This window comes from Hylobates moloch, unplaced genomic scaffold (assembly GCF_009828535.3).
Source record: "Hylobates moloch isolate HMO894 unplaced genomic scaffold, HMol_V3 SCAFFOLD_10, whole genome shotgun sequence".
NCBI classification, from domain to species: Eukaryota; Metazoa; Chordata; class Mammalia; order Primates; family Hylobatidae; genus Hylobates; species Hylobates moloch.
The window spans coordinates 16,399,966-16,408,610 of NW_026652285.1; the positions used below are offsets into that span (position 1 = coordinate 16,399,966).

Here is an 8,645-nt window from a genome sequence, read left to right on the forward strand (position 1 = left end):
AATGCGGGCGGAGGCACCTGATCTCTCACGGCTGCCCGCTCTAGGGGCGCACGCCCCCTCGCCCGTTGCCTCTCCAAGCGTCCTGCTCTGGGTCTGCGAATCCGAGCCTCCCCAGCCTCCCCGGGAGTCACGGAGGGAGGGAAGGAGCGTGCGCACCCAGCACACAGCGGCACACTTATTTTTGATGGTTTTCCAAGGCCGGCGGAAGCTCGGAGAGGAGTCGGGGGCTCTCGACTTTCCCGCCGCTGGAGGGGGCGGGGCAACTGTGGCTCTGGCCCCGCCCCCATGCTAGGCCCCGCCCCCTTCGGTTGATGGCAGCGGCAGCTGGGGCTGCAGCGGCGCCCGGCCCTGGAGAGCCGCAGGCAGCGGCCAGAGTGCGGAGCCGGACACCCGGGTCCCAGATACTACAGACACCGGAGAGGCGGCTGCTTCGCCCTGACGCCTTCCTCGGCCCCCTACGCACTCGGGCCCCCTCCGCAGAGGATTCGCAGCGTGAGCGCCCCGCAGCCCGCCCAGGACCAGGTACCCAGCCCCCCACACCTGGCCTCCACCGCAGCCGGCGGAGCGGGCGGGGTCCCTGAGGGGCAGAGGTCTGCGCCCCCTCCCCCCGCGCCGCCAAATTCGGTTTCGGGCGGGGAGGACGTGGTGTCTATATTTGGCCGGACAGCAGCCAGCGCTCCCGGAGGGCGCAGACACCTCGTCTCGCAAGAACGCAGTGCCAGGGCAGGAGGCTGGAGAAGGGTGCGGGGAGGCCGGGCCTCAGGCTCGGGGTCGCAGACGCGCCTTGAAGGGCACACGGATGCTGGGGCTGGGGTGGGGCAGGAGCCAGTAGCTGGGGCTTTGGGAGTGCTCAGTGTGTCCTCTAGAGAGGCCCTACTGGAGAAAAGGCACCTCACCCTCCCCACTCCTGCAAATCTGGCCTGGCCGTGGCGGGGGCAGGGGTGGAGGATGGGGTTGAGGACCCCACCCCTATAAGAGTTCACTAGGAAGAAGGCCCAACCAGGGCAGAGGACCCGGAGGAGAAACTGGACAAGCGTATGGTAGGCAAAAGCCAGAAGACCGTGATCAGGGCTTCCTGGAGAAGCCAGCGCAGAGAGGAGTGGGAGAAGAGGGATCCACCTCACTCTGTGCTGCCACCCGTCCCCCCACAAGGCATGGAATGAAAACAGTAGCGGAAAGGACTCAAATTGGCTGACAGGAGGAACTTTCCCCTTGGCAAATTTTTAGGAAAAGGCAAAACCCCATCTGCCTGAACTAGTCCAGAGATGCGAGTTCGGGATCCTGTGGTGGCTGCAGTCTTGGCCCCATACGTGGCTTTAAGCCAAGATCCCATGGTCAAGGCTTCTGCTTCTGAACAGGGTGCCTCTGGGAGCTACAACCACGTCCGAGACGAGATGCTCATCAAGGCTGGCTGTGGTGGGGGCGGGGGTGCAGGGGGTGCAGGCATTGTGGCATTGAGGCTCCTCCCAAAGACATTCCAACGTCCAGAAAGCTTTCAGTCCGTTAGTCTCCACAATCCCCTCAGCCTGGGTCTCTATGGAGAAGTCAGGCCCCAAATCCTAGCCCCTTACATTAAACAGCATTTTACGGCCGGGCGCGGTGGCTCACGCTTGTAATCCCAGCACTTTGGGAGGCCGAGGCGGGCGGATCACGAGGTCAGGAGATCGAGACCACGGTGAAACCCCGTCTCTATTAAAAATACAAAAAAATTAGCCGGGCGTGGTGGCGGGCGCCTGTAGTCCCAGCTACTCGGAGAGGCTGAGGCAGGAGAATGGCGTGAACCCGGGAGGCGGAGCTTGCAGTGAGCCGAGATTGCGCCACTGCACTCCAGCCTGGGCGACAGAGCCAGACTCCGTCTCAAAAAAAAAAAAAAAAAAGCAGCATTTTACACAGCAAAATAACTTTCCCATACTTTGACCACCTTGAAGAAAGCTCCCTGCTTCTAGGACCAGACACTATATGGATTTATACCTGACTCCTGACCACATAACCCTTCTCATCAGCCACCCCTCCACTCCTCCTCCCTCCCACAGCTCACAGGACTAAGGACCAAAGGCATTTCTGGGCACTGAGATCCCACCTCTCTGCCCGCAACTATGAGCAGACGTGTGGTTCGGCAAAGCAAGTTCCGCCATGTGTTTGGGCAGGCAGCAAAGGCCGACCAGGCCTACGAGGACATCCGTGTGTCCAAGGTCACATGGGACAGCTCCTTCTGTGCCGTCAACCCCAAATTCCTGGCCATTATTGTGGAGGCTGGAGGCGGGGGTGCCTTCATCGTCCTGCCTCTGGCCAAGGTGAGGGATCAGGGAAAGGAAGCAAGCGGGAGGACACTAGCTGGGGCCCCTGGGAATTCCCGAGCCTTTGTTCTCACCTAGTTCCATTCCACAGTCAGGAGAAGCATCTGTGTGGATTGCCTCCTACCTATTCCCCAAGCCCTCAAGGACCAGAGGGGAGGCCTACTCCCACTCCCTAGCCCTCCCACCTCTCATGCACCACCCCATTCCCAGCAGAGACCAGGAGGGGAGCCGGGTGATGGAGATGGTTGGGACATAGCACAGCCAAGCCTGGCCAGATTCCATCACTGCCTCTCCTAATGCCGCATCCCCTCATGTTTGGGGTGTGGGGAACCTCCTCCCTAGCCCAAGATGACCATTTGATTAAGTCACATCCCAGAGCAGCAAACTGAGGACAGGGTCAGGCTCTATCCAAAGAGTCCCTGGTTACCTCAAGGACACTTGCAGTGAAGTAGAAAGAAAGGGAAGGGAAAGGAAGGGGGGACATGACACAAAAGGCCAGAGCCCTCCCTACCCTCAGGATGGGGACCAGGCAATGACTGCCATGTTAGTTTCATAACCTTAAGCTCCTTGACCATCCACATCCCAAGGATGACTCTCCCCCCACCCCCAAGGTATGACTTGACCTGGATTCTGGCCCCTACACCTTGTTAGGGTAGGCTCCACAGGTGGCAGGGTCAGGAAGAGGCCTGACAAAGCCAGTGACTCACCCCAGACAATGCAGACACCATCCTGGGACAGAGCCCCAGGGCTCAAATTTCAGCTGGAGCTGCCTCCTCCCCCAATACGTCTGCTCTTTCAGTACCACATAGCCACCCTCTCCCCCGCTGCCTGGTCTGGACCAGTGTCTGCCCCTGCAGAGGTCTCAGAACCCCCACAAGCAGCCTGTGAAGACCAAAAAATAGGTGGGCCCCCAGCTCCCATTTGGGGATAGTAGGCACCAGGACTGCTTGCTGCTTGTGGTTCCAAGGTGAAAGTGGTTCACAAGGAAGAGATCTGCCAAGGGAGGCCAGGAGAGGGCTGTCAAGCACTATACTATTACCTCACCTTGCCCTCTTCCACCAGGAGATTCCCACAGACATTTCAATAGGAGAACAGGCTGAAGAACAGCCTCCTCCAAGTAGGTGTCTTTGGAAGAGCATTGGGCTGGAAAGTTCAAATCTCAGCTCTACAAGTATCTTGTTGTGTGTCCTTGATGAGACCATCTTACCTCTCTGTGTCAGAGTCCCTAATATTCAATTATTTCAACTCTGCCTTCAGTAACGTGCAGGAAGTGGACTGGATGGGGTTAGAAGTGCGGAGACGGATCTGCAAAGAGAAAATAGATAATAGGGAATCGAGATGTAAGCAGATCTGCTACCCACCCCCCAAAAAACACACAAGAGAGTAGCCCCACATCTTCTTCTCCAACCCCTCAGACAGGGCGAGTGGATAAGAACTACCCACTGGTCACTGGGCACACTGCCCCTGTGCTGGATATTGACTGGTGTCCACACAATGACAACGTTATCGCCAGTGCCTCAGACGACACCACCATCATGGTAGGAGCCAGGTGGCTACTGCTGGGCAGTTGAGCAGGGGAGCAGGGAAGGCTGCCTCACCTGTGCTGGGGAAGGTGCTAAGGGTGGTAATAAGAGAGGTGCTGAGTCCCAGGGCCCTGCCCTGCCCAGCTCCTGGACTATTTTTAGCTACATGCCCACCCCCTCCCAGGATGCACTGCTTAGGACTAATTATAGCCATGGCCAACTTGGTGCCTGGAGAGCAGCAGGGCAGTGCTCTGAAGTCTCCCTGCTGGAGTGAATGGGAGGTCTCTGGAGAGCTGGCAGTGCCCCCTCCTGGCTCCCAGCTGCTTCTGCCCTAGGCATGCACCACCACATCTTGCCCTGTATTTGACCCTTACCACTCAAGAGAGCCAGTAGGGTTAAAGAAAGGTAGGGAAGGAGTGGAGGGACAGGGTGGCTCCTCATTCCACCCACCATATGCCTTTTCTTCCTACCCAGGTGTGGCAGATTCCAGACTATACCCCCATGCGCAACATTACGGAACCTATCATCACACTTGAGGGCCACTCCAAGCGTGTGGGCATCCTCTCCTGGCACCCTACTGCCAGGAATGTCCTGCTCAGTGCAGGTCTGGGGGCTAGGGAGGGGTTCCCCATAGATGGGTGGGTGGTGGCAAAGGCGGGACCCAGGTGACCATGCCTGGCCACTCTGGGCAGGTGGTGACAATGTGATCATCATCTGGAATGTGGGCACCGGGGAGGTGCTGCTGAGCCTGGATGATATGCACCCAGACGTCATCCACAGTGTGTGCTGGAACAGCAACGGTAGCCTGCTAGCCACCACCTGCAAGGACAAGACCTTGCGCGTCATTGACCCCAGAAAAGGCCAAGTGGTGGCGGTGAGTGCCTGGCCTGGCCACTCCCCCAGAACCCCCTGACCAGTGGCCAGCTGTCAGCACCCTGTACCCACCATTATCAGAGACCCTGGTCCCGGCTTTCACCTGTCGCATCCCTGCTCCAGAGACTAGCCCCCTTCCCCCGTCTCTGCAACCACAGGTCTCTGCCCTAAGTAAGCCCCCAGCCTGCAATTCTCTGCCCGGCTCCTGTTCCCTCCCCTCCCTTGCATCTCAGAAGCTCAGAGAAGGGCTCCTCGCTTTGGGATTGAGGAGGGGAGAAGCTGGGAACTCCATCCTCCCACCAGAACCTGCATGAAACCTGAGCTCCCGGACCCCTCTCCTCTCAGCCGGCACCCAGACGCATCTTCCAGGGTCTGGGGCCTGACACTGGCTCGAGGGCTGGCCCTTTCTCCTTGTGGACCCGCTGGGCGGGGGCTGAGGGCAACCCTCGCGCGTTGCTTATCCCAGCCGGGTGCCCTGGGAGGGCGGCGGCCCTGGCCTCGCCGGCCTCAGTCTAACCTGGGGTGCGGGTGCGTGGGCCGCGTGCATGTCTGCGTGGAGCAAGCGCGCCGAGAGCGGTCGGGGCTGGCGCGGGGGCGCTCTAACCCACTAACCCCGCGAGCAGGAGCGAGCCCGGCCTCACGAGGGCGCCCGCCCGCTGCGGGCTGTATTCACCGCAGACGGGAAGCTGCTCAGCACCGGCTTCAGCAGGATGAGTGAGCGGCAACTCGCGCTCTGGGACCCGGTAGGCCAGGCCGCGCCGGGCGCGCTAGCTCGCTCCTTCTCTGGGTCCGCCGGGAGCGCCTTCCCGGGCTGTGGCTGGCGCCCAAGAGGCCAGAGCGGAACGGGGAGATCCCATTCGGGAAAAGCCTCGCTGCGACTCCGGGGAGCCAGCAGACACCCCTGCTCTAGGGATCGGCCTTTGAGCGCGCTTAAGGGTTCGGGATCGGCTGAGAGCCGCGTGCCTCCTGCTCTCTCCAGGCCCGGATGCTCTCCAGGTCAGGGGCCAGCCGTGGCCGCGCAGGAAGCTGAGTGCTTAGGCCCCATTTGTCTCTTCCCCGCATCCGCTCCTCGACCCCAGACACCCAAGTCAGCAAGCTGGTTGCTCATCCCTCCATGCTCCTCAGGGCAGGCAGCTGGGTGATGTCCCTCCCTGTCTCCCCCTCCCCCCAGGAGAGGTTTGCGGCCCACGAGGGGATGAGGCCCATGCGGGCCGTCTTCACGCGCCAGGGCCATATCTTCACCACGGGCTTCACCCGCATGAGCCAGCGAGAGCTGGGCCTGTGGGACCCGGTAACGCAGCTGGAGGCTTGGGGTGTGTGCCCCGGGGACTGGCATCACGGGAGAGTGGCCAGGCGCCCCCCACCCGCAGGGCATGCCCACCTGGACAGGACTGAAGGCTGCTGCCACCTCTGCAGCGCCTGCCATTCTCACACCCACCCCTCTGCCCAGTTTTGCTGCGTCGCGTGAAGGATCCTGCGCTGGCGCCCCCACCTGGTGATGCCGAGTCCCTGGGGGTGGTTTGCTGTGACTGCATGCGGCGCGCAGCGGGTATATGTGCAGGGGAGGAGGGGCTATGTGCGCAGGGGAGGAGGAGAGATGTGCCCAGGGGAGGGGACTGCAACTGTGGTCACTAGAGGTTTGGAGCATACGGTTTGGGAAGGCCAGGAAGGGTAAAGGGGCTTCTGGGGGTCCCGAAGTAGCACGGGAGGGTGGGGCAGGGCTGGTCACGCCTCCTGTGCTCGGGCAGAACAACTTCGAGGAGCCAGTGGCACTGCAGGAGATGGACACAAGCAACGGGGTCCTATTGCCCTTTTACGATCCCGACTCCAGCATCGTCTACCTGTGTGGCAAGGTGCTCACGGCCGGGCAGGGAGAACAGGGGGCTGGATGGAGATGTGGAGGGCCTTGTCCGGGCGCGCCCCTGAACCGACTGGTTTTGCAGGGCGACAGCAGCATTCGGTACTTTGAGATTACCGACGAGCCGCCTTTCGTGCACTACCTGAACACGTTCAGCAGCAAAGAGCCGCAGCGGGGCATGGGTTTCATGCCCAAAAGGGGACTGGATGTCAGCAAGTGTGAGATCGCCCGGTCAGCAGCCTTGGCCCCTCCTGAACACCTGCCCACCTCTGTCCCCCACTCATGTCGGGTCCTAGCCACGGGGCTTCCCCAGTAATGCAGTGCTTTGGAAAACCGGGGCGGGGGATAAGACAGCTCTGTTTCAGTGCCAGACCCACTGCTCACTAGCCTTACATTCTCAACTTCAGTTTCCTCATCTATAAGATGATGAACACACCATCATTGGTGTTTTACTACAGAACCAATAATGTGTGTAATGTGCAATATGCATGGTAGGCGGTCAGCAAGTGTTGGCCTCCAACCCCCTTGGTCTTAGGAGAAGTTAAGGACATGGAAGTCTGCGGGGGTGCTGAACCCTGCTCCCTTATAGGTTCTACAAGCTACACGAAAGAAAGTGTGAACCTATCATCATGACTGTGCCCCGCAAGGTGAGGGGCCGGGAGAAGGGCTGGGCAGGGCTACGAGGCGGAAGAGAGCGGAGCAGGCCCCGCACCCTCTCACGCAGGTCCTCCTGTCCACCCACCCCCGCAGTCAGACCTGTTCCAGGACGATCTGTACCCGGATACGCCGGGCCCGGAGCCGGCCCTAGAAGCGGACGAATGGCTATCCGGCCAGGACGCCGAACCCGTGCTCATTTCGCTGAGGGACGGCTACGTGCCCCCTAAGCACCGCGAGCTCCGGGTCACGAAGCGCAACATCCTGGACGTGCGCCCGCCCTCTGGCCCCCGCCGCAGCCAGTCGGCCAGCGACGCCCCCTTGTCGGTAAGATCGGCCCTGCTGCACTCTGGCCCAATCTACATCTCCCCCTACCGCCCCTATACGACACGGCCTCTCTGTCCTCCGCCCCAGCAGCAGCACACCCTGGAGACGCTGCTGGAAGAGATCAAGGCCCTCCGCGAGCGGGTGCAGGCCCAGGAGCAGCGCATCACGGCTCTGGAGAACATGCTGTGCGAGCTGGTGGACGGCACGGACTAGCCCCGCGCGCCAGGCAGGCGGAGCGGGGCGGGGCGCACAAGCTCGGCCCCGCCCCGGCTTTTAGTCCCCATCTCCGGACCCCGCCTTCTTGGGCTGGGGCCGGGGTCGGGACTGGGAAGGGAACTCCGCCCCTCGCGGGAGACCAGAACTCTTGGAGCTTAGGGGAGGCCCACGTCGGTCCGGCGGAGGCTGGACTGCGAGCCTCGTCTGGGACTCGGCTGGAGCTGGCCTGGGGAGGCCTGGGGTAACCTGGGGGGCTCAGCAATGGTGCTGCACGGCGAGGTGGTGTCCCCCTTCGTCCTCCGCCCAGGGCAGGGAAAGTGCTTAGTATTAGCGCGATGCTTGGGGACGTTGGAGCCTGAGCTTGACCTCAAACGGGTGGCGATTTCATGGGTCCCCCCAGGCTGGGGAAAATGACAGCGCTTCTCCTAATCAGCTCACTGGATTCCATCACCCTGAGCGGTAAACCAGATGGGCGTCACCCCAGTTCTGCAGACACATACACAACCCGTTTGCTGCAGAGCCGAACCCAGTGGCTACACCCACAGCGGTCTGTGGTAGAGAGCTCTCTTCCTTCTTTCCACCGACAGGGGCGAGGGCTGCTTCCTCGCGGCAGCCCCCGCGAAGAAATCTCGAGAGATCTGGCATGAGGAATTAGGTTCATCACAAATACACACACGTTGCCCCCAACCCTCGGCCGTTGCCTCTCTCAGAAAAACAAGACGTACTGAATGAAACATTTTACTAAGCATTCAGTCTGTGCCTCCTGCATGGGTGGGAGTGAGGGGAACGAGACCCCCAGCCTCTGCAAATGCTACCCCCAGGCTCCTGCGAGACCTGGCGACGCACTCCTGGGCTCAGGGCCCATCAGGCAGCCTCTTACCCTAGAGCTCTCTCCAC

General features: G+C 61.0%; 1 protein-coding gene across 12 annotated transcripts; it reads left to right on the forward strand.

Annotated features, from left to right (window-relative positions):
- Positions 1-300: 300 nt before the first annotated feature.
- Positions 301-8,454, forward strand: CORO6 (coronin 6). Of its 12 annotated transcripts, none has more exons than XM_032163130.2 (11): positions 379-522; positions 2,034-2,294; positions 3,713-3,835; positions 4,295-4,424; positions 4,513-4,694; positions 5,865-5,984; positions 6,442-6,546; positions 6,637-6,782; positions 7,141-7,198; positions 7,302-7,532; positions 7,620-8,454. In XM_032163130.2, the coding sequence occupies exons 2-11, from the start codon at positions 2,097-2,099 to the stop codon at positions 7,743-7,745; spliced, it is 1,419 nt and encodes a 472-aa protein (XP_032019021.1). In that variant the 5' UTR covers positions 379-522; positions 2,034-2,096; the 3' UTR covers positions 7,746-8,454. The 12 variants fall into 12 exon arrangements, with proteins under 12 accessions (XP_058300965.1, XP_058300966.1, XP_032019015.1 ...); XM_058444984.1 differs by having other exon boundaries at positions 7,623-8,454; XM_032163125.2 differs by lacking the exon at positions 5,865-5,984.
- Positions 8,455-8,645: the final 191 nt, after the last annotated feature.

Bases quoted from the DNA above. Each gene is read 5' to 3' on its own strand.
- CORO6 (XM_058444982.1), top strand. From the start codon at position 312: ATGGCAGCGGCAGCTGGGGCTGCAGCGGCGCCCGGCCCTGGAGAGCCG. The intron at 523-2,033 runs GTACCCAGCCCC...TCCCTCCCACAG, and splicing joins CGCAGCCCGCCCAGGACCAG to CTCACAGGACTAAGGACCAA. The intron at 6,547-6,636 runs GTGCTCACGGCC...CTGGTTTTGCAG, and splicing joins TCGTCTACCTGTGTGGCAAG to GGCGACAGCAGCATTCGGTA.